We start from the raw sequence: 25396 nt of genomic DNA on the forward strand, positions 1-25396 counted from the left end.
TTATTGTAGCTACAGATTTGTCATCCCTGCCATCATATTAAAATATTAGTAACATGCATTTGTAGGATCAAATAGACTTTGGACAATCGGACGATGCATTATGTACAAAGTGTTGAGCTGATTGATTTTACTGCTGTCTTGTGGGGGATCATTTGGAGGAATATGCTGAATGTTTGGTTTTGCCCACTTCATTCTCAGTCTTATGGACACTGCTTTCCCCTGGAGAAGGCAGATATTTGCTAATCCAATGTTCTTCTGTTGCTTTAGTAGTTCTGATGCTGCACTGTTAAAGGCAACATTGTGCTCAAGGATGAGTCTCCTCTTTAAATAAAATAAAAAAACAGAAGCCAGCAACCCTGTGTTTTCAAAATTAATTGTAAATATGGTGCCAAAATATTCTCCCATGCAGTCTTGCTGTCTCAGCATAATTCTTCTCTGTACATGACATGCAAGCAAGAAAAGCCTGAGATTTTGTTTCTGCCAGGCTGCTGTGTATTACTAACGTCAGCAGTAGTACTAGTGTTGCTTCAGCCAGAACCTTCCCCATTCCGCTTACATCCTCTCTGCATCGCCTCCTACCTCAAGCTCTTAGTAGGTTCAGACTTTTTCCAGCTGCCTTGCCTAAAGTACTGATAATTGACCTAAAATCAAAGTGGTTTTTGGTTTTGGGTGTGAGGGCAGAGACTTAATGTGTCCAGAGTGACTATAACTCTTGCCAGAGGTAGGTCTGGAACAAGACACTGCAGAGATCGAAGTAGTCCCCAGTGCACTTAGATGAGTTATGACCGTGGTTTGTATATTATAATATGTAAAATACCGGGTGGATGTTGTAGCAGAAATGGATTGACAGGACAGGAACTTTCAGTCACCGACGGGTTTGTGTTTTGTTTGTTTGGTTGGTTTTTTTAAATGTGACCTTTTATGTATTTTCTTGTATGGTTTGTTCTTCTTTCCAGGAATGGCTATTTAATAGGAAGTAGTAGGAGACTCTAGAATACAGTTATGTCTCAACACTGGAGTTAGCCTGTATCTAACGGGCTCCTGTTGAAACAGAAAAAGTGTTTGGTGTATTTAATAGTTAAAACTTGTCAGTTAAAGAGTTAAAATATATTGGGCAAAATATGACTGTTCTGAAATATTTCAAAGCGTTAATCTTTTATCTAGGATCATATTTTGGGGGTTGTTTTTAGGGAAGAAGGAACAAAATCTCTCCAGTGTAGTTGTCTATTCTCAGTATAAGGTATTGTTACTGTCATTTTTCTAGGGGTCACCTCTGTTCGATCTTATCAAGCAGTCAAAAGAACGAGAGGGCCAAACCGACCAGCCTGAGCCCGCTTCCACTCTCAACGTGCCTCTCCAACACAACCACACTGCTGCAGACCTGTAAGTGACATGCGTGCTTGAGGTCTCGTTAAATGTGAAGTTAATATCGCCCTTAATATTGAAATCCACGTGTATTCTGTTTTCCTACTTGTTAGGCTTGATACTTAGGTTATGATGAGCTGTTGTATTTGCTGCTTCTTATTATACATGTAAATTTAGCTAAACCGAATTCTGAAATATTTTTTTCCAAGCCCTATCAAACTTGAAATTCCAAACTGTTATCTTACTTGCCTAGGAATAAATAAGTCCCTTTATCAGGTATTTGATCAATAACTGGAATTTTTTAATTCCTGATACAGGAATAACAGGTTACAGTAGCAATTAATTTCTTTAATTTCTTCTAATGGGGGAAGAGGGAAGAGTTCCTGCAAGTATTATTCATATAAAATTGTTCCTTTATCCCGTGATGTTAAGTGCTTAATATACGTTGAATCTCCAGCTATCTTTCTCCTGTGAGATCTCCTAAGAAGAAAGCATCTGGACCTTCTCTAGGTGCTTCTTCCACTCCAGATGCTCAGCCAGGTGTGACCCCCCAAACACAGAAACCACAGAAATCTACCTCCCTCTCTCTGTTCTACAAAAAAGGTTTGTTGCTTCTGTACATGCTGAAATCGCAAAGTTACCTCTTGTTATTTATCCTTTTTGGGTTTTGGAGCTCAACATTTCTTAAAAGATGATAATAGAACCTGTAGTAAACACCGTGGAAACCCTCAGCTGCCTCTGGAAGAAACAGTAAAACGGTGCCAGCAGGTTAATGCATGCACTCTACACACTGCAAGTTCGAACTGAAAACTTATCTACTGATGGTAAGAATGGCCATGTGGGCTCAGATGGAGGGTCCTTCTATCATAGCATCCTTGTTCTAGCAGTGACCATAAATAGATGTCATGGGAAGCTTAAGAACTGGGCAAGCATATATGGTGCTTCCCCTGAATGCTCTCCCAAGCTTTGACTTTCTCCACCTCGGGGGTTTTCCTGAGCCTTTTGCGATGTGTGTGCTTAGTAACTCTCAGTAGATTCATGTTCCAAATGCTTGTTCCGACTTCTTGAATCGACGTAGGCATATATGCGCAGCGTTGTTTGGTGTGGACTTTCCTGTGTCCAATGCCTGTTCTGTGAAGAATCTTTTCCATTTCTTTTGAACTTGGCTTCTTCTACCTTCGTTTGATGGCTTGTAGTTTTTGTAGTGGGAGATGGTGAACGTTTAATTGCTGTCCATCCTCCATCGCGTTCCTTTTATTTTGTATATGCCTATTATTACAATTTCAGTTTATTTTTCTTCTCTGTTTCTGAAGTGTATCTACTGGCCTATCTTCGACTACATACCCTGTTTTTTCGGCTTCTCTCTGAACATCCTGACCTGGAACCCTTGATCTGGACCCTCTTCCAGCACACGCTGCAAAACGAGTATGAGCTTATGAGAGACAGGCACTTGGACCAGGTAACGTTAACAAAAAAGTTTCAAAATTTTAAAAAGGCTCTCCAGAACAAAAAGTTCCTTATACATTCTTTAGCCATTAGAAATTGTAATTTGAGTTCTTATTTCTCTATTGATCATTCAAGGAAGAAATTAATTTAGAGTGAAGTTGATCATCTCAGGTTTTCTAAGTACTGGCAGTTACTTATTATGGGATCTTCAAATACCATTTACAGCTATATTCAAAACAATGAGGACACACTGAATTTTCTAATAATTTGCATAAGAAAATACTGATTTTCTTTGGGCAGACAACATGTGTGGCTGATATATGTTTTGTTATTCTACCCTAAAATTGCAGCATGTGAAATGAGTTTGAGAAGATATTATCGGCTCCAATTAGTTTACTGTCATACCGAAATGGGGAGAACAGTAGTTGACGTATATTCTGGAAGTTCTTAGGAAGTTGAGTTGCATGCTAGTTTACAGAGCACGATCAGTAATAGAAAGCTCATCTTAACTTGAAATGAAGAAGCTGAATTCATTTTCTGCATTTCCAGTTGTCTTGTCTTGTTTCTTTAATAGATCATGATGTGTTGCATGTATGGCATATGCAAAGTAAAGAATGTAGATCTCAGATTTAAAATAATAGTTTCAGCATACAAGGAGCTTCCCAACACAAATCAAGAGGTATGGAAATTCTTTAATGTTATTCCTCCATAAAAATGTTATAAACTAATTTCTCTCTTGTCTAAAACAAAAAAAAAACCCCACCAAACTACACCTGAACGTGCAAAAGTTTTCTGCTTCACTGCATCTGCATTTTGTGGAGGCGAAAACTGTCTCTAATACTAAAAGTCTCTTTAAACATCTCACAGATAACTCTCTGTAGAAAGCAAACTTCATTCCACAGAAGCTAAATAATGGTTTATGATTCTATTTGGAGACTAGATGAAAGATTGGGATCTAGAGCTAACAGCATTTTCAAAAGCAACCCAAGTTCCTTCAACAGTTATCTGACTTCCATGGAGGATTAAGAGAAAAGAAGCAGATAACTTTGTATAGAAGCTTTCAGTAGAAACATGGCTAGATATCAAATAGCGATGTATGGTTAGATATCAAACAGGTGTGTATGTATTAAAGTTGCAGGCTTAATTCTAACATTAAGTAGTTCCTTTCTTTCTAAGGGCCTTACTGTACTTAAATTTTTGCACCAAACAGTAATTAATGGGAAAAAAACTCACCAAACAGCTAATTGAACGGTAGCCATCCTTTTAGTAGCAGAATTTCTCACTGTGTATTTGTGCATCTTGGCTAAACTCCAGACTTTTGTCTCCAAGCCTAAAGAACTATTTTATCCACATCGGGTCAGTAATGGGTTTTGTAGCCTTGCAAGGCATGCACAAAGTTGGTGGGGGTTTTTTTGGTTTGGGTTTTGTTTTTTTTTTTTTTTTGAGAATTGCATTTGTGAAAGCAAATGGAGCTTGAATTTGGAAAATGTTGTTATAGTACTGATGAACTGCTTTTGCACTAGGGAGCTGCGCCAGTTAATTAAGTAGGTACCACTATTGATGCTCATACATGTTTGAGGGAAAAAAAAAATCCAACAATTTAGAACAGTTCTAAATAGTAGTTACAATGGCTTGTGTAGAATACCCGTGCCATCTTAACTCTTAACTAACACAGATTTTTTTTGAATGGCTTTGAGTTTGTCAAATGTAAAATTCTCATCCTTTTTTGTTTGTTTGTTTTTAAACTGTCTATGATTTTCTTGCCCTATGTAGACTTTCAAACGTGTTCTTATCAGGGAAGAACAGTATGACTCCATTATAGTCTTCTACAACTTAGTGTTTATGCAGAAGCTGAAAACAAACATTTTGCAGTATGCCTCCAACAGGGTAAGCTGTTAGTTGTGTTCAGTGTTAATTATTTAGTAGAATAGGAATATATAGACAATAGAACTTATGATGATTTTATTATTTTTATAGCCTCCCACTCTGTCACCTATCCCACACATTCCTCGCAGCCCTTACCAGTTTTCCAACTCTCCTCGGCGTGTCCCTGCTGGCAATAACATCTACATCTCGCCCTTGAAGAGCCCATACAAATTCTCCGACGGGTTTCAGTCACCCACAAAGATGACTCCAAGGTCTAGGTAGGTTGTTGGCAAGCAATTCTTTGACTAAATTAAAGGTATTTGGGGGATTTTAGTGGAAGCAAATTAGAAAACTGCATAGTCTAGTTTGCCAATAGTCTGCGGTAATTATCTTTTCTAGTTAAAAGTTTGTGTCCTGTATTGGAATCTTTATTCATCTTTGAGCACTTTTCTGTTTCAGTTGAGTCAGTGTGCTCAGGGAGTTTGGGGTGGGTTTTTTTCTTTCTTTTTTTAGAACAGTCACATCTAAGAGGGGTTTTCTGACCTAGTTGCTTAGATGTTGTTGGCTTTGACTGTGGTTCACCCTCCTGAAAAACAGAGATGAGCTTTGCACACTTGTTTAAGAGAAAATACTTTTTTGGAACAAAATGGTTGAGAGTAGTTGACTGAGCAGAACCTTTCAAACTGTTGGTCACTCTTTCATAGCAGATGAGGATGACAGCAAACGTGCAAGTCTCCAGTGGGTTTTTCAAATTAGGATCAAGTGAGTCCCATTGCACCTGGCCCACTGTGTACAAGTTAAACTATTACTGTATATTTTAGGCTGAAGTCCTGCATGGTTGTGATTAGCAAACACCTAAAGGTGCTGATGAAGGGATGATTATCTGGGTACCCAGCACTGAAGCGTCTTCCTGCAGATAAGGGCCGGCCTGTGGGGGCCTCCGATTCTTTCAAGCCACGCTTTCTTTTTGATCTGTGTGGTACAGTTGATTTGGCGATTCAGCATTCACTGGCCCGAATAGAAACGTGAACAGTCTCAACGCAGTAAAGCGTAGTAAGGGTTTGCACCGTTAATGCGGAGAGAGAGGAAGAGACTTTGTTAATGCCTTGTGCTAAGCTGTGCGAATTAGTGGATGCTTCTGTCATCGTAACTTAATCTTAAACACTTCTCTTCTTCATTTGGCAGAATTTTGGTGTCTATTGGTGAATCGTTTGGGGTGAGTTTTAACATTTTTAATGTCTGGTCTTGAATGCATGTAACTTTTGGAGGAATGGGATAGACTGCTGACACCTGTAGAACTGGCCAGGGAGTGTCTCTAATTCAGCACAGTATTTTATGGGATTTGTAAGCACAAAGATTACAGGGGTGTCCTGTTAACTCCTTTCAAATATCCAGACTTCACTTTTAAAACGTTTTGCATTTTCTTGCTTTGACAGAAGGTAAAGCTCTTAAACTGCAGAGTTTTAGAACTCCTAATTGTTGTAGTGGATAATCGGGAAAGTTTGAGTAGTTTCAGGATTTGTTGACAATTCTTTCCCTACTTTCTTGTCATTTCAGACTTCTGAAAAGTTTCAAAAAATAAACCAGATGGTGTGCAACAGTGACTGCCAGCTAAAACGCAGCGCAGAAGTAAGCACTGCTCCTAAGCCACTGAAGAGGCTGCGCTTTGATATAGAAGGGCAAGACGAAGCAGATGGAAGGTGAGGGATTGTTCGTGGCTTTTTGGTAATCTTACGTATATTTGGTTCTCGGGGCCTTCCATCCTAACTTCTTCCCGACATCCTAACTTCTGTTAATTTGTGAACTTTAGTAAATATATTCAATGAGAGATGGTAGCATACTACTTCTCAATTAGACACTTTGATGTCCAAAGCAAGGATTTATTCCGTGCCTATACATCCCAGCATCCCAGTGTTACCGCTGAGTGCTAAACTGTGCTGTTGTCTTTAGTCAGCCTTTTAAAAAACAAAACTCAAATTTTTTAGGTGTATGAGAAATCAAGCAACTCTTGAGTTTAGCATGGATGAAAAAAGAGTTAGCATCTTTGTAAGAGAAGGCGATAGCACTGAAGTGAATGAACCTTGATTTAAAGTTAGGTTATGAGGATAAATGTTGGGGTTTTTTTTAACTTGCACTTAATCATATGTTTTCTGTCTGCAGCAAACACCTACCCCAGGAGTCGAAGTTCCAACAAAAGCTTGCAGAAATGAGTGAGTATTATTTTTTCCATTAACTGCTCAGCAGTGAGTGCCTTGGATAAAAACAGTTTGTGCCCACTCAGATAAAAACATTGCTCAACACTGATGTAATTTTGGTAACTTGTTCAGTTTTTTGTACTTGCTCCATTTAATCTTGAAAATGCAGATTATAAAATGGAAATCCTCAAAAGCCTTTTTGAGGATGTTAAGTGGCACAGCAGCATAGGAGATGCTATATTACATGTGAATAAGAAAATGAGCATGACACATTTTTCCTAAACACTAGAATTCTTGAAACGGAATTAAATGCTTGCCAAGGCTTTCCCATTTGTTGTAATGACAAACCCTTAGCTGAGAGCTTGTGGGTAGAGATCAGTAGTAATTGCAGCAGCATTTCGTTGACCAGAACACCTTTTTAGGTGATTGCAGTATAGTCAAGGAAATTTATGTACGCAGGAAAATTGTATGTAATTTTGTATGTTGCTGTGCTGTCTTTTATACTAAAATGCCTGAGACTGGTGGGTCAGCATTTCTTTCAGACTTTATGGCATCACTTTTGAGTTTCATTTGAAAAACAGAAATCTAGCTCAGGAAAAGCGAAACAGCCACATCCCCACATCCGAGCTTTATTTTCCACTCCCAAGAAGGAGCACACTTGGCCTGACCGGGCGTTCTCACTCTCCAGTGGAATCTGAGCTCTGTAGCTGAGCAGATTTGCCCGTTAAAAATTCTTACCTAGCAAGTGTTTGCTCGTCAGGATAGGTATGAGTACGGATCCAGGCACCTCTTGTTTATTATTTTAGGGTAGGGGAAAGGTTTGAGCGTTTCCTCGTGACAGAGGTTAAGAAGAGATGTTCTGTCTCGCGTCCAGTTGTGTCAGCATGTGTCACCGCGGGGAAAAGGCATTTTCTGGGCAGGCTGGGCGCGGGACGTGCGGACGGCTCGGCCCGTAGCATCTGCCTGGCAAGAAGACGAGACCCCTACGTGGTACAGTCCATCTGCCTGCCGTGAAGATGAAAACAAAGTGAGGGTACAGAAGCAAGGAGAACTTCAGTGAACGGGTGGAAGGAATTTAAGCTCTGTGAGATTGAGCAGGAATTGCTGAAGCAACTCAGAATTACTTTTAAAATGTGGGATTTGTTTTATTTAGAGTAGTGTAATTCAATTCCTTGTGTCATTACCAATTTTTTACAAGAACTAATCGTGTCTGAAGCAAGTATTTAATTTCTTTTTTTGTTTGTTTGGGTTTTTTTAGCATCTACTCGAACAAGAATGCAAAAGCAGAAGCTGAATGATGGAAATGATACCTCAGCCAGTGAAGGAAAGTGAGATTCTTCTCAGGACCAGGGGCTGCACTGCAGGCCCTCTTAGATTGTTTTTGTTCATTAATTGAGTTGCTTTTTTTAGTTGCTTTTTATTCAGAACTGCTAGTTGAAAACATTTGGACTTTTTAAATTTTTAAATGTTTTTCATGATACTTTGCCTTATGATGTAGCATATATACAATGTAAGCCACTGAATTTAATTTATCTATTTTTTTGAGGATTTTAAAAACAGACTTGGAAGGTGTCTTGGTTTCCTATTGCAACGTTACTGATTTAAGCCAATTCAGTCTACTTGGACTGATTTTTTTTTTCTGTCTAAAGACAAAACGTTAGCTAGAATGATTTGAAATGCACTAATTTTGTTTCTTAGATTTCATTTTTAGATTTTCTTTACTTGCAAATTTTGAAAATGAGGGGCCAGATACTGCAAAGATTTGTCTCTGTATATAATTAGCGCATCAAATTCCCATTAACTTAAACTGCAGAGCAGTCGTAGACCTTGCAGAGTCAGTACGTGAGAAGTACAATCTGAATTCAAAGGGAACTCGTTATGTAGCCGTACTACTGAAACCAATACTTAGCGTTGTGTAGTTCTCCTTCCCCAGCTCTCACCCCCCTGCAATTTCAGAGGGCACTGTCCATCAGTTGGAATTTCATGGAACGTGAATCCCACAGAGAATCTTCCCAGAAGCCAGAGCTTCTTCCCATATGCAGAGTACTTGATGTGCACTTTCTTATCTTGGAAAAACCTCAATTATTTAAAAGAAAAAAGAACCCCAAACCTAAATCCCACCTGGTACACATAAGATTTTGAAATTCTAATGATGTAGAATTTTCTTGATTTCTTCAAATTTTCCCCTAACTGTAGCCAAGCCAAACAGCTTAAGAAACAGGCCCCAAACCTGTTTCCTATGGCTGAAAGCTGAGTCTCTCCAGTTGGGTTCCAGGTATGAGTGGCCTGGTCTCTAAAAGCACAGGGCGTCTCCCATTGGCACAAAAGCCGAACTTGACAAGCCCACATTGGGAAAATCAGTCTGCCTTAATTTGCTGAAAAGGCAGAGTTTAATAGGCAACTTGCGAACTGTCACAACTAGCAAAAAAAACCCCAAAACCTGAACTTTTTTCAGCTTCTGTGTTTGTAAGTTACTGATTCAGATACCAGATTTTTTCTTGCAATGATAAAGGGTTTGCAAAGTAGCTAGTTAAGGAAAGCACGTTTTACTTCCAGTGGATTAAAACCTAAGTAAATAAATGAAGTCCTGCTTTAAAGTGACCCATTTTTATGAAATTTAGCTTTTGCAGCTACTTGAATTAAAACAGCTACAGTAGAAAAGCATGCTGTCCTTACACAAACATTTTAAAACCACATCTTCTCCGGGTAGCTTATTTAGAAATCATTTAGCTGATCCTAGAATACTTACAGTAGTACATTTTAATGATCAGTCCTTGTGTCGAACAGAAGCTAATCCTACAGCTACTGAAAATTCTACAAACAGCACACTGGTTTGTCAATGAATTTTAAAATAAAATGGAGTTATTTTTTTAGTCACAATATGGCTTCAACTTTCCTCCTGAAAAATGTACAGAAGTGCTGGAGTACCTTATGTTTATTTTCTCACTGTTTGCAGAGTTTTACAGACAGAATATATGTTAACATTGGGGTGCAGTGACTGTAAGCTCTGTTACAGCCGTTTAAGTTCTTCCATGATCCTTTGGCTAGAGGGGTGACAGTGCAGAGTCCAGTGCCTAAGCAGATTTATTATTTCCTTACTGTGACAGTGTATTTTTTTTTTTCTGTTCAAAGACTGAAGGCTTTACATCAAATGTATGATAGTATTTTATACAACTAATCAGTTTCTTTCCTTTCAAGGTAAATAAAATAGCTTTTAAAAGATTCCCAGTTAGTAATTTCCTTTTATTAGATGAGAAGGTGACTTCATAGGGTAACGATGTCCTGCTGTATCACGCTTCCACCGTGATTCTGCAGCCGGTACAAGCAGAGGTCCAGCGATTCCCTCTTGGTGCGGAGGTCCAAGGATTCGTGCTGTCGGGCTTGGAGTTACCTTCGGGAGTTTCGGGAAACGTTGTTCTCGCCATAACTTTTGTTCCAGGGTCGCTGTTGGTGACCAGGCTTCTGGCAGAGGCCGGCCCGTACCGATGGTGGCCTGGGTCGCTGCCAGGGCCCTTGCAGAGGTGTGCGAGGTAGTCCTTCGGAGATTTGGGTGTCTGCATTTAGAAGCATTCCCGTCATCAATTCTTTTGCGTTTGGAGCTGCTGAAATCAGCCCGGGATGTCAAAACTCCAGCAAAAGCTGCCATGGCTTTCGGGGCCAGGTATGTGTCTGTAGGCAGGTCAGCCTTGCAGGCTGCCCGTCGCTGCGTTGCTGGAGTCCGTCGGTGCCCGTGAGTCACGACTCTCCTGATCTCGCAGGGCTATTTATAGCATCAGTGTTCATGACAAGGCTTAGGGCACAAAGTGCACTTGCTGACTTACTTGCCAGTCCTTGCCCCCTCTGAAAACACATTTTCAGAGGAGTCCTATTTTTAAGTAGATATGTATGCAAATCAAAGTGTATTGAAACTGAATGGCTTTTTATCAGATTTGGAAATTTTACTGTGTTTGAGAGTACTTTTCTTACAGCGAGACCTTGTTGCGTTCAAAATGGGCTAGGATATTGAAACTGTTTCAGGAAAACAACAGAAAATTAGAATTTGGAGCCAGGAGAGTTGGACAGAAAATGGGACGGGTGTTTCAGGTGCCTAATGGTAAGGATTGCACCACTGCTCAAACTCTCCTAAGCACCATGGAGAAAACGTACATCTGTGGAGAAAAACGTGTCTCTGCTGAAGCTGTATGTGGGAAATGAGGGCAGGGGAATGGCATCTGAGAGAGGCCCCTTTCTCTCCATTGACATTGTGGGGAATTTAGTCTGTTGGCTTGGCTGTGTAGCCATCTCGAGGCGTATGAGCCTCTTTATTTGCAGTTTTATATGTTAATCTCTTGCTGCTGTCCCCTGTTTCCAAATGCTGTTTGTTCTTACATGTCACAGAATGCGTGAACTGCATGGTTTTGGGTACAGGAAGATACCTGTGTCACGTGGAACAGCTGGAGATACTGGTGCAAATTACGAGTCGAAATATTTTAAAAAGTAACAAGTAAGCTGGTCATAATGTACATTTGCTTCAGAAACAATGCTTGGTGTTTTGAGGACAATTTTATTAATCAATAAGTCACTAGGGCATTAATTTCTTTGAAAGGTGGAAATACATGTATGCAAATTCTCCAGCTCTTTTTTTTGCAGACTCAGTTTTCATTCTGTTTATAAATACTTATAGCTGGTGGCAGTTATTTCCTGAAGAACACAAACAGTCTTTAAAGTATCTTTCTGAAATATTGTCTCTTTTATTTCTTTTTGTCCCACACTACTAACTGCACAGTCAGCTCTGTATACAAGCATCAGACTTTCTTTCTTTTCAGTAAAAGTGAAAAATCCCACTCATATTTTTTAAATATTATGGCAGTTTTATTAATGGTCTATTAAAACCAGCCAAGTTTATAAAGAAACAAGAAATCAAAACATAATTTTATGTTCACACTGTAAACTTTCTACATCATTAGGTGGTAGCCAATGAGTCGTGTCTTTATGGGGTAAATAAATGCTTTGTTTTACAAGGAAAGCCCATGGAAATTTTTCAGACTGTATAAAACCAGCAATTTACATAGTTATCAGGCATCGTAACAAAACTCTAGGGGTGGGTCCCAGGTGACAATGCAATGCTGGCTCTTAGCTTCAGTAACTTTTAAGAGAACCTTTGAATAACCCTATCCCTGCCATTTCTTTTTCTTTCACATTCCATTTGATTCAGAAAATTACCCGCCTCATTCCCTTTCTGCGAAGTGGAGCATCCCTCTTGATTTAAACCCCGGATACAGTTTATGGTTGACTTTATTTTCACTTTTTAACAGATAACCTTTTTGTCTGTGGTGTCCTAAAACAGAACACTATTTACATACTTAAATACTTCATTAAGTATTTAACCTGCAAGATCCAAAAATGTAAGTTTCTTGCAGGCCATCTCACAATGGTAAAATGCATCCCTAGTTTTTTCTAAAATATCCAATGATCGGGTTGCAAGCATATCCACATTTAACCACCTAAGCCAGTACGTTTTTTTAAACATTGACCTTTGAGTGCCAAGGAAAGTGCATGCAAAGAAAGTTTAAAAAATTAAATAAATAAATGTCTCCTCTATGAACGTAGTACTGTCACATCCAGGTCAGGTGATACATACTGCATGAGTAAAAGCCAGCGCTGACACACTGGAGCTTTGGAGTTGCCCTCATTCAGTCCAGAGATGCTTTTTCTCAAAATTACAGGCTTTGTCAGTTACTCTGAAATTGTAACTAGGCTTTAATGTGTATAGTAGGTTGGAAATCATGAGCAGGAAGGAAACAAATTGAAAAAAAATGGCACTATTGGCTATATTAAGCCAAAAATACCTTGCTAAGAAAGTATGCCATTTTGACTACGGTAGTTGTTGAACTACTGTGTTTTGCACTTGAGCTAGCTTAGGCGAGTGGTACAGTTGTGCCCTACCATGATACTGGTTTACTGTCTGCATTAGCCTCCATATGCCTCAGTCAAGTGCTTTTCAACACAAACTTATCAAAACTGATCTTCTCCCCCCAGGGAAGGTGTGGTTTTGATGAAACTGCCTTATGTACTGTAAAGATTTTGACCAGCTCTGTTTGAATACAAAACACTGATACAGCTGCTGAAGTATGGACTTACTTATGCTGCTGGAGAAATAAGTTGTACTAATCACTGAGGAGGTGGCAGAACATGCTTGTTAGCAGTAGATGATCTGATATAGTTCTAGTGAGTCTGAGGCAAATGCCTCAAACAGTATTTTCCAAAATAACTTGCTTAAGGCCCTTTTCCTAAGTAAATTCTACTGTCTGCATGCCTCATCCTTCCACTTGCACCCACAGGGACTGCTGTGAAAAGAGACACTACTCACTGCTTCTCATCTTCTTCTCTGAGGATGTGCTTCTCCTTTACTTCCTCCTCAAGGAACAGGATTGTTTGAGAAATGATCCTCCAATATAACAAGGAACAGTTATTTCTACTTTAGAAATGAGGAAATGAGGCTGCAATCATTTAAGGGAATTAGGTTCTTAGAAACCACATTTGAGGATTAGAAAAAGCCATCGAAGGATTCTGTGGCACAGTGAGGATCTGAAGGAAGGTTGCATGACTAATTATATTAGTGTACTGAGCCTGACCATCCAGCTTCTTGCCTTCACCATTTGTACAATACTACAAAAGGCACTTAAAGCCACATCACCCACTCAAAATTTTACGAGAAATAATTTCCCAGGGCTAATTCATAGTTGCCTATTAGAAATTAAATGCTTCATGAGCTCAGCATCTTCTGTAACAGGGCAAACCTCTCTGTGCAACACTGGGTGGGGTTTCATCTTACCTCACTTAAGTCAGTTAGTTAGAAATTAAGCATCTACTCTACCTTAGCCATCCCATCCCCTCGATGGTCAGTGATGAGGGAGGCATGTCCAGAGGGCAACTCCTCTCACCTAAACCAGACATGTAAGGTAAGTAAGTGGTCTGGTCACCTCCTGGCACTGATCAAAGGAGAACCTGAAACAGTGCATTTGGACAAGAGGTACTACTGCCACTTGGAAAAATAATGTCAGTTTCACTCTCATGATTTAATGGTAAGACCCATTTTTATCACTTCAAAACTATCTTTTTCTCCATTTTTCTTAAGGTGATCTATCTGGGGATAGATACTAAGACAGGAATAAACAAACCTCAAGTGGAACTTCCCTTTCCTTGAGATTTTGTTTGGATTTCTTTTTCTTGGTAACAAGCAACCAGATGGTTTTCTGAGTACCAAAACACACAGCACAATAATTCATGCCCAGACAAATACTGTGAATGCTTCCTGGCCCACTGGGGTGCCAGGGAAGGTGCTGGGTGTAATGGAAAGGAAGATTTTTTTTTTTTCATTCTGTCTAGAACAATGGACATAAGTGCCAGGAACTCAAAACTGTAATATCCAGCTGAAGCTCTTCAGGGCTTATGTAATTATACTCCAAATAAACACCAAGTGAGACATATCCTCCTCCTACCACTCGGAAAGCCTCTCATCCTAAAGAATTTATTACTTCATCGCATGTTCAGAAAAACAAGTTTGTATCTTCACTGGATGGTAAACCAGGCACAAAGCAGCCGACTATGACATACTAACTTTGTTTGGTGATAAAAGTATACTATGAAAGTTTTAGCAGCAAACAAACAGGCCACTGTCCCAAATGCAGGTTGTTTAAAAAAAAAAAAAAAAACACAAGAAGAAACCCTCAAACCAGACAGACAAGATAATGATAGCTTAGTTTGCTTGACTTTAAGTGGGCAAGGGTAGTTACTGCATTGGATTTTTGTTGTTAAATTCTGACTGTTGGCAATGAACTCTCACCACACATCTGTGCTGTAGCCATCTTTACAAAACCTGTATATTAGCAGACTTCTACACATTTCCTAAACTGATGGACACCGAGTCTTTCTTTCCAAACCTTTGCACGCTCTGACCATGGATAAGTAAGTTCTCCAAAGCAGAAGTATTCTCGGGAGGGAAGAGGACGTGCTCTTCAGCTTGGTGGTAGTCAGACCTCAATTTCGGAATGCTCCCACTCTGCTTGCTTTGCTAATGAAGTTTTTCAGGAGGTCGTGGTCCATTTCTGCAAAGCCTTGAGTTTGTGTAACAACAGTTAAATGGTTTATGCAAAATCTGAAGCAAAATTCTTCCAAGTCCTAGAACAAATTGAGGTAATTTTTAATATGAATGACTGATTGATAGAAAAATTACTATTTTTTCTGTTTCAAATCTGTCATTTAATTAGCAGAGAATATACCAGGTTGTTCACATTACCAATCCCTTTTCTGATCAGTTTGATTAGATCACAAATGATAGGATGAAATTTGTTTATACAAACTATTAAAAAAAACCCAAACAAACCCTCCAAGAAAACAGGAGTAGCCACCTAAATCGACTCTAGAACTCTATCACATTTACTGAGCTCATTAGAAAAAAAGTTACAAATAAGTGAAACCATCGACTTTCCCCACATACAACTACTAGAGCATCAGTAACTCCTCTATTCTTCCCTGCACTGAATTCAGTAGGGGTCCTGTGTATAAACCAGCAGGTATCCTAGTCTTGCTGAAAATAAAAGCAAAATATAAGGTAACATTTGATGATGCTTGCTGAACCCAAACTGGATGTTGGGTTACAGGTGTCTTTTGTGGCGAACCTAGGAATTGTGTCCCCCTGTCTAGGAACTGGGATTCCTAAATAGCAAAAATGGTTCTGTCTTGCTGTAACAGGATGTTCAGCTATTCAGCACAGGATAGGTACAAGCCACTAAGCCATACAACCACGATTTCACACAGCAAATTTTGCTCACTCAAACTCCTCGCAACAGTGACGATCCTTCTCTCCATGCACTGGGTCAGTCCCCTTTAGCTGGTTCCTATGCAACAACTTGCTGTTGAAGGAAAATTAATTACATTCTGCAGCAAGCAGAGCTGGAGCCAGCAGCAAGGTGAGTCTAAATTGGCAGTACAATCCATGATCTGTAAACTCTTCAAGGGTTACAGTAGAAAGAAAGAGGTCTCTTAATCCATGCCAGTTTTATTCTGTTAACCACACAAACATTGCAGCCAGGGATTAATAGTAGAAGTAAATTTAGCAGAATAACTGTGCATTTCCCTTTGAAACCTTTTCCTTAGATTGAATGTTTCAAGTCTATTGCCCCAGCAAGATTTAACTAAAGCTTTAGCACAGCAGCACAAAATACCCTTTAAAAAGAAATAACGTAGCAGCAATGCACAGAAGTAAATTTTATCTCTCATCAAGTACTAGAAAAGCAAGAAAAGGAATGAGAATAGAAGAAATAAAAACCGTAGAAGAAATAAAAAATGTAGAAGATCAAAGGCACTGACAGCTTAAGCTTCAGCAGACCTCTGAAGTGCTAATTGCCAGAACCTGCATTGCTTTACAGTCAATGTGCAAACTTTTACACTAAACAAAATGAACAGCAGCTGCCTATTCTGCTACTGATCTATGAAAAGGACCATAGATATAGAATCCTGGTCACCAATTTTGCCATTTCAAGAAATACTGGCTTTTAATTCTGTTATACAGAAGATGACTAATCTAAAATTTGTTACAGTATATATTGGAAATATGCTTTAAAATAACTTGTAGCATCAATTCTTTGTATTTTCTGAGGATAGGACAAAATATTTTCAGGCATTTTTAGTCCTAACAGCCATGCACATTAGCCAAGTCAGTCTTCAGTTAATTTGATATGTTAATGGCAGATGATACAGCACTATAATCTTGCACTTGCAGTGGTGACATTTAATGACAAAAAATGGAATTAATTCTACCTTTTCAAACTTCCAAAATATTAGGCCTCTTTCATAACCCTTCTTTGGACAGTCTTCTACTGAGGTGCTGATACACTGCACATGGTTCTCAAACAAATTTTCACTGTACTAATGTAGTACACTAAAAGATCCTGGCCTACTTCACAGTTCCTTAGACAGAGGCTATCCCCTGTCTTTGACAAAGAAGTCTTTGCTGCGCTTCTCTGAAGCGGTTCTACTATATCCCTTTCTGAGCTGTGGGTGTAGGGAGGAGGGCAACAATCTCCTCTCCTGAGTTTGGCACATGCTGCACCCAGGGCAGGTAAACCAATTCATCATCTGATGATCGTGTTAAAAATATTACATGTTTTGAAATACTCGGTGGGTATACAGAATAAAACATAGAATCATAGAAGGAAGAGGAGGATAGTCATCTAGCCAATCTCTTTCATTGTGTTTCAGCCATTATAAACTCTAGTGCTTTGTCCAGGCTAGTTTTACTACTTCACAATACACCTAAATGTATCTTTAACTACTCTTTAACTACTTCTCCTGACACAGGTCAACTGAAGGTACTTCTGCCTTGAAGATATTCAAAACTGTTGAAAAGCTTGTAAAAGGAGAAACTCCAGAGTAAACTTTTCATGAAAACTTCTGCTGTTAGGAGAATCAAATTATTGGGTCCTCCCTTCCTGTCCAGTCTTCCATGATATACTGGGCTTCTACCACCACAACGCATTGAAAGTACAATTCCTCTTTGCCTCAGCTGTTCATGCCTTCTGTTACTGATACCTTGGTTACAACTGCCTGGTAACCGGCAGCTGATAATCCTATTATCTACTGATCTAATGGTATCCCCTCTTTTGATTTACAAAACTCACTGACTTCTGGACTACATATTTTGACTCTTCTAATAGGTAATCTTCTGTTTGGTTATATTAATTCTATTCTTGTAAAGCAGAAGTAGTCTTGGAACAGAAAGATGAGGACTTCTCAACTAAGATGCTCAGTTATAACAATGGTTACTAACTCTAAAATACATAAACAGACTTCTTGAATAATAAACCCCACCACATCATTATTTCCACAATCAGCATAGCACTAAGAAGTTGAGAAAAGGAAAACACCTTTGAAAGTATTTATCTGTTTACAAAAAAAGCACTTGCAGTATTGCTGATAACAGGTTGAGTGCTAGTGAAACATTCCAGAGCCAAGGGCAGACCAGATGACAGGATATGTGGAGAGGAATAACAATAGGTCATTTGTTGTATGTCAGCAGGATTCATTGTAAACAACATGGCAAAAGTGCATTTTTTATATAAGCACAAGGGTAAACGGGGAGGGACTTTACAGGTAAATTCTCCCACTGCCTGTAAAAGGCAGTACCAGAATGACTGTACCAGACACCGGCAGACAAAATGATCAGGTGGAGAACTCAGGAAATGAACAGGCGATGCAAAATCCAAAGGTGGAGAAGTAAATAGCAGTGAGAAATTTGCATGCCATGCCATGCCAGATGACAAGGCAGGAAGCAGATTAAGAATCCTGACTCACAGGTGCAAGTCAAAAGGCCAAGAAGAAAACACTAGTAGCTGCATTTTTTTTTTTTTTACAGCTAAAAAAGGAAAAAGAAACATCTGGGAGTCCAGAAAGGGAAATTGCATTAATCATGCCTCATCAGTTAAATGCAGTTATGTTTATATTAAACAGTTTCATTTCTCAAAAAACAACTGTTTGCCTGAAGAGAAGTTCTTACCTGAGCTTCATATTTGACAGCGGCAGAAAGAAGAGCAATGGCATTCTCTTCACAAATGCCTTGTTTGATCGTTTGCTGGCAAAGCTTTTTCAATCTGTTTTCTCTATACAGGGTTGCCAAATCTAGCAGTCCTGCAAAAATTCATACATCTTTAACTATCCTGGTGCAAAACATATTAATTTTTTTTTTCAAATGAATCAATTAGCCTATTGATTTAGGCTGAATTAATCAAAGACTTGATCTACTTTTTTCCCTAAACAATGTGTGCATTTTTAAAGGTCCTCAAAAGACATATCAAAAAGGGATCCTTTTATTACTATGCAAGCGTTCTGTCATCTTGTTCACTGTATTGTAGCTCATTCTAGGCATCAACTAGTGACTTACATGCTCTTAAATTCATGTGGGGAACAGCTCCCTTATCATTCACGATAAAATCACCACAGCTATTCAAACAGAAAAGTTTTAGGATGGTATTAGTGCCTTTTTAAGGAAAAAAGAGTTCTTAATATGAGAAACAATGAATTCTTTTTGAACATTTTGCACCTTTGATCTTATTGCATCCCCACCACTCATTCTCCTTGGGCATGTTTCCTGCTACTGCATCCCTTCTTCCTGACACCTACCAAACTCAAGATTTAAGTGCTAATAAAAGTAAAATTAACAAGCCCTGCTTTCCTCACCCTGTTATGACACACAAACTTTTCAGAAACAGTAACCTAGAGATATTTCCATTTATGGCAAATACCTATTGCATCTTCAGGAGGGAGCCTAATGTTGTCTGTATACAGGTATTCCAGGAAGGCTCGGTAAACAGGATAAGAAAATTCACTCATTTCTATAATTTCATCATCATTATTCAGTATGGAACGAAAATGTTCACACCTACAAAACATGAACAAAGACTTATACTGTAAAGAGTTAAGCTTGAAAGATGAGCTGCAGCAAGTTGGTACAAAAAAAAAATTAAATCAGTCATAACAGACTAAATACACAAACAAACTCTAGCTACATGATTTCTTGGTTTGAACACATTAATTTCTTTAAGACATATATATCTCTATATATCTCTCTCTATATATATAAAATTCAGAATTTTCCTTCTACTTGCAATATCTTTAAGGATGGTTCATGTGGTTTTGATGTCATTTTCTTAAATAGGTTACACATTTACTATGAATTTTATTACCTAGCTTGTAATAGGTAACATTTACAATTAAGTATAGACAACTCTCACAGTTCAACCTGCTTTCTCCAACATGATCTAGCGAGGAGGGAAATTTATTAATATTTTAGATAACATGTATTCCAGTGTCAGAGTCCATACACAATTTAGCATTAGATTTCACCATTATACTCAAGGATTATAAATATTTAAAGTGAAGACACTCTCACCCAGATCTTTCATCACCTTTTTCTTAGTCTGAATCCTTTTGTGACAGACAAGATACAAACAAGGAAAAAGCATTCCCTTTGATAGCTGTACTCTGCAGCTTACAGTTCACAGTAACTTACAACTCACTGTAACTTACTGCTCCCTAAAAAACATCCTGTAACATTTGAATTTACAAAATTTTTGCTAATGGAAATGAACATCACCACCTCAGGTAACTTTTCCTATAACAGCCACAACTTAATTTTATACTACACTACTTACTTTCTAACTCTCCCACGTCAGAATTTGCTTTTCTTTTAGTAAAATCTTTATGTAAAAGGTAGGTTGGTTTCCTTTTAATGGCACTGGGACGATTCTACATCGTAAAGACAGCATAACTTAGATACAAATGAAAAATAATTATTTATTTTATCACTTAATTTACCTTTGTCACATTTGATTTTACTGGTCGTTTAAATGCTTTTTTTCTTAGTTGTTTGGGGTTTTTTAGTAAAATAAACAAACATCAAGTCAAATTCATAAATAATTAAAAAGTCATTATCTAGCTTCTGTCACATCTTGTACCAGATTCTGGCATTCGAAGAGGCAGATCAAACCCCATTGCTTTGTTTCCTGTAGCCTCATGTTAAGTGGTGGTGACCATGCTATCCATCCAGCTGTGGAAGAGACCTTGGGAATGGTCTGTTGCCCCAATGGCACTACACAGAAGTAAAAAGTCAGAGAGAAGGTGGTACACATTGTTCCCTTAAAAATAAATAAGTAAAAAAATTAAAATCGGTTGCTACTCATCCTTCAGTCTCCAAATACCTTGGAGTGAGTTATCGTTTTGAGTGCCTCTCTCTCTGTAGAGACAGACCAGATGCCTAATTTTGTCTGGCTAAATGCAGTGCAGACAAATCCCACCCACATACTCATCTGTATCTGTTTCTGCAGGTAGTACGTTGCTTGGCCAGCCTCTCACTGAGCTGCGAGTTGCCCTGTCATTTCACCACCATTGCAAGCTAATAGCTACCAACAATATGATCTAGTTCAACAGCAGGCATAGAACGAGATGGAAAAAAGGCTTCATACGTAGTAAAGAAATGACTAGATAATGAAAAGGAACTTTTACCAGCACTGCATTCATGACAATGCTCTGGAGCAGGCTGAATGCTGAAAAATACCACATTAGATACATTATCCTCTGATCCAGTTGCATCATGAGACTATAAGGCTTAAAGAAAATATTAATTCTACAGACTGTGCCTGATGCTTTAGTATTCCTGCATATTATTTTGATAATGCCATACATTTAAATCCATTTTAGAACTAGACACATTTCCTTCCCAGAATGCCACACAATCAGAAAAGTAGAGCAAGAAAAAAGAAATCAGGAAAAGTTACATATAGTCTGATTATCAGGAAAAACAACCTCAGAAACATTTTGGGGATACCACTTCAAATCTTGTGTATCTGATGAGGGACACATGGCATTCCAAACAGAGAGGGTGGACTATAGGCACAAGTGTAACGTACAAGCAATGAAATCAGCAAAGGCAAGAAAAGAGTAATACAGGTAATTGGAGTAGTAAAAGGAGAGCAGAAAAGACCAAAAAAAGGGCAGGCAAGAAATAACAAGGAACTTTAATTTTATTCAGTAATATACAAGAAATCAACAACGGGACTCAGGAGCAAAAGTAGGAAGACAGAAGTGGTGATAAGCAGGATGAGATAGCATTTTGAGAAAGAAAACAGCAAAGAGAAAAAACTGTTGTAACAATGAAGAGGATGGAGGAGAAGCAGTTAGCAAGACAGAAGAGATCTAAAGCAGTCTCTCTAGAATATCCTAGCAGCAACTGCATCAGCAGTAACAAACTAATCTCTGCATGTTAATAACAGTGTGATTATTCTGTAGATCTGAGTATGTCAAATCTCACTGTAAAGTGGTGTTTACTTGCAAAAAGCTGCGAAAACAAAAACAGAAGCCAGCTTAAAATTCAAATTCACTGATAAGAAAGTTTAAAACAAGTAGGATAAGAAATCTGACAAAAAAGGAAAAAAAAAAGATAATCTCAAGAGCATGTACAGAAGTTGCTGAAACAACTGAAGGGTCCTGTGGAAGGAAAGAAAGGCAAGAATAAATGCAAACCCTCAAATCATCCCAGTGGAGGAAGCCAAGCAAGTAAAGGAAGAAAAACTGATTCAAACTACTGGGAAGGCAGCAGAAAGAAGTGAGCCTTTTCCCCAGCAGAAAAAGGTTATTAGAAATCAGGGAAATTAGGTAGCATGAAGGAGGATACACATCAGGTGGAGGGAAATGATGAAAAGTTTGGTAATTCCAAGCAGTGAGAAAATGAGGAAAAGACAGTAACAGTGAAGAATAACATGTGAATCTGATGGCTGTGGGAAAACGGAGTTTGTAAGAATAAGTCAAGAACTTTGAGCCGTAATTACTCAGCACAGTGGACTACACTATACAGTTTAGTTTATATTAAACTATACAGTTTGTGCCTTACCTGATTTTGAGAAGAACTTTATGAACATGAATGTATTTTCCATCCACTAGAAATTTCAGGTCTGCAGTTTCAGGGTTGTCAAATTCCTTCTTTAGTGACTGGGCTACTGTTAGATGGTCATCAGGCTCTAGAATAAAAAGAGGAATTAATAGTAAGTAGTACAAGTACCTCTCATGATAACACCCTTGGTATCTGTCAGCAATTAACACTCTTAATAAATACAACAGCTCTTTAACGCTAGCAAAAAAACCCCAGCAGACCATGTGTTCAGTATGAACCCCCCAGAAAAACAAATAAAGGGCAGCTTTCTTCAGTCCTTACTAGTTTCCTACTTCAAATATCCCTAATAAAAAAAAACAATCAAAAAAAACCTAAGTCCCATTCCACTAACTTATATAGATAAGGCCAGAAAAAAAAAATTAACACAGTCTCAGAAGTTTAATGCTGCATCTGACAGCAAATGCTATCAGTCATTACTGGGTAAATTATTCTAAATGAAAAGTGTTGGTTATTATAAGATACCCAAAAGGTCAATTAAAAAAATCACAGTAAGATCTTCTAAAATACTCCCATGAGGAGACATTATCTTACAGCAGAAATAAAGCTATTACGTAACCAACGTATTGGTTGCAGTGAAACTGCCCAGTATAATATCCCTAAAGGTAAATACCAACAGTCACAAGTCTATTCAGAAAGTGTTTTCCCTAGACTTATGGTGTTAGAAGCACTCTGAGTGAACGTCTGCATATTCCTATTTGTGTCATATGTACGTATATCCCACTGTGCACATGACACTTGCATTATAAAGTTACCAGACAGCCTTGAAAAGTCATCCATTGTCCACATACAAATTTGTATGTCCCGAACTGTTTCCAAATCTCCATCATATTTGGTAGCCTCAGAGAACTATCTTCTTTAATGCTACTAAAAAACATTACCCCCCCTCAAACCTCATTCTTAACCCAGAAAACATTTTGTTTTCTTACCATATAAATATACATTATTGGTTTATACAAATTTTGTGGGTCAGTAATAAGCTGTTCTCTACAGAAAATTACATAAATGTTAGGTCCTGTAACCTACCGAGCTAGAAATAAGAATAGTGTTCTGCTGGAAATGGAGAGACCTTCACCACAAGCTCTAGAAAAAACTTAACACACAGTTTGATACTGTTACACTTTGTTTAGCACAGTTATTTTTCATTTCCTTTAGAGGATGTCATTTATGTTCAGGTATACCCAATTAGGGCAATAATTATCAAAGTGTGTCAGATTACAGGTAAAAGAATTGGGGAGGTGGGCAGGGGGGGCAGAAATCCAATGTAGCAATAATAAAAATTCCTTCTGAAATAATGATACTGTAAAATACTTTGTTGATTCTTATTTTGTACGATGTGGTTTATTTATTCAGACATCTGCTATCTGAATAAGTAATAATTTTAACAATCAATGCAAAGCTTCTTCAAAGTTAACTGGCAATTCAGATGTTTGCCAATACACATCTCCAGATGACTTCTACAACCAGCAGAGATAAACTGAATATAGTGGGGTTTGGTTATGAAATTCTCAGAGGGTAAATAGGTGCTTTTATTTGTTACAGCAGTGAAGGGGGAACCAGGGGAAGGAAATGAAGAGGCAGTTCACACTGACAAGGCACAAAGCCAAGAAATCTCCTTAGCAGCCAGTGCTAAGAATTGTAATAGAAATGTTAGAACTGCCACAAACGGGGAATGAATGGGAAAGCCTGGGTGTGGAAGCACCAGAATACAACAGACGGAAAAGGGCTGTAAGCATGGCAGATGTCCATGGCACCTAGTTAAGCAGATGTTAAGATCCTAGGATGCAAGCTGCCTGATGATTCTCACCACACCTAGATGAGGAGACAAACAACAGTGAGTCAGTCCTGACGACTCGCCAAGGTCGGACAGGATGAAGAGAATAGTCACTCTCAGCTCCTAGAGCGTGCAAAAACACACTTCCGAAACCAGCAGAGAGTCACCTAACTAAAAGGAATCCAGGAGACATGATGAGGGCCTGATAGCCAGCATCCTTTATCCTGTGTCATCACAAGGAACCCTGCTCAGACCACCTGAATACATATTTTAGTGCTGGGATGCTGGACAGACCACTTGGCACACATGAGAATGTGGGTTCAAAAGTGCATCTGAAATTACTTTTGTTTAAAAATAAAATAATCTTTTCCTCCTGTAGGGTTTCACCTTGTGCTTTGCTACAAGGTTGCTACAGTGCTGCAGCATCTTTCCAAAGGGACCAAGAAGTCAAGGTCAAAAAGACAAAAATAAAGGGAGCTGCTACAGTCAAAAATGACTCCCAAGGTGTGAAGCAGTACATGGCTGGGTGTATTGTTCATGGTGACAAGGAAGGTGGGGATAAAAGATGTGTTGGGAAACAGTTATAAATGTAGTCTTAACCACGCTGTGTTAAAGAGAGTGAATATCTGAGTATTAATGAGCAATATGCTTATTAATAAATGGGTTGCTTGGAAGTCTTTAACATAAAGGTGATAATTACAAGAATGATCATATATAATCCCACTCAGGACTCTTTCAGGTGACCTACAACAGCATTTCTGACCTAAACCAGCATTTATAAAAAGATAAGAAAAGGTGAATTTGCAGAAAGGAGCACTGAAAAACTGTAACAGACAGTTTCAGTCTCACTCAAGCAGTTGTATTCTCCATGAGGAACGAAGGAACGAGGCAGGTTTTGTTTCTTGCCTTCCTCCACTCTCCTTTGAAAAATTGCTCAATACTCTGCACTAAACTGAGAAGAAAAGGCAAGAGGAAAAGTGGAGGGGAAATTCTGACTGCATGAAGTAATACTTTAACATGGCAAGAAGAAATGGAAGCTGAAGAGTCCCAGAACCCTGCTAATATACATAAGATGATCCATATAACTGAATTTAGGATTAAGCTACATATAATAATAATGTCCCATTTCCTTCATAAAATAACCAGTTCTTATGGAAGAAAAATCTGAACATACTACAGATACTTTTACGTAGAACTTACGACTGACAAACACATATTTACATGGAATGAACACCCCATTGCCTGGGATTTTAGTGCAGTAACACAATT

General features: G+C 38.5%; 2 protein-coding genes across 7 annotated transcripts in view; one reads left to right on the top strand and one right to left on the bottom strand.

The window, feature by feature from the left end:
* The window catches only part of RB1 (RB transcriptional corepressor 1), a 78560-nt gene extending 68466 nt beyond the window's left edge, over positions 1–10094 (top strand). The window contains exons 18-27 of one of the 2 annotated variants that reach the window (XM_069802708.1): positions 1265–1383; positions 1823–1968; positions 2679–2824; positions 3386–3490; positions 4585–4698; positions 4789–4955; positions 5863–5893; positions 6235–6377; positions 6838–6887; positions 8131–10094. In XM_069802708.1, coding sequence (XP_069658809.1) covers positions 1265–1383; positions 1823–1968; positions 2679–2824; positions 3386–3490; positions 4585–4698; positions 4789–4955; positions 5863–5893; positions 6235–6377; positions 6838–6887; positions 8131–8204 — 1095 coding nt within the window. In that variant the 3' untranslated portion in view covers positions 8205–10094. The remainder of the gene's footprint in view (positions 1–1264; positions 1384–1822; positions 1969–2678; positions 2825–3385; positions 3491–4584; positions 4699–4788; positions 4956–5862; positions 5894–6234; positions 6378–6837; positions 6888–8130) is intronic. The other variant, XM_069802709.1, reaches the window with a different exon arrangement.
* Positions 10095–14556: 4462 nt separating this feature from the next.
* RCBTB2 (RCC1 and BTB domain containing protein 2) overlaps positions 14557–25396 on the bottom strand; it is a 33954-nt gene continuing 23114 nt past the window's right edge. For all 5 annotated transcript variants that reach the window (XM_069802711.1, XM_069802713.1, XM_069802712.1 and 2 more), the window contains 4 exons: positions 22297–22423; positions 19154–19290; positions 18409–18539; positions 14557–15032 (listed from right to left, as the gene is read on the bottom strand). In XM_069802711.1, the coding sequence (XP_069658812.1) occupies positions 14892–15032; positions 18409–18539; positions 19154–19290; positions 22297–22423 (536 nt within the window). In that variant the 3' untranslated portion in view covers positions 14557–14891. The remainder of the gene's footprint in view (positions 15033–18408; positions 18540–19153; positions 19291–22296; positions 22424–25396) is intronic.

Source organism: Haliaeetus albicilla, chromosome 15 (assembly GCF_947461875.1).
Source record: "Haliaeetus albicilla chromosome 15, bHalAlb1.1, whole genome shotgun sequence".
Lineage (NCBI taxonomy): Eukaryota > Metazoa > Chordata > Aves > Accipitriformes > Accipitridae > Haliaeetus > Haliaeetus albicilla.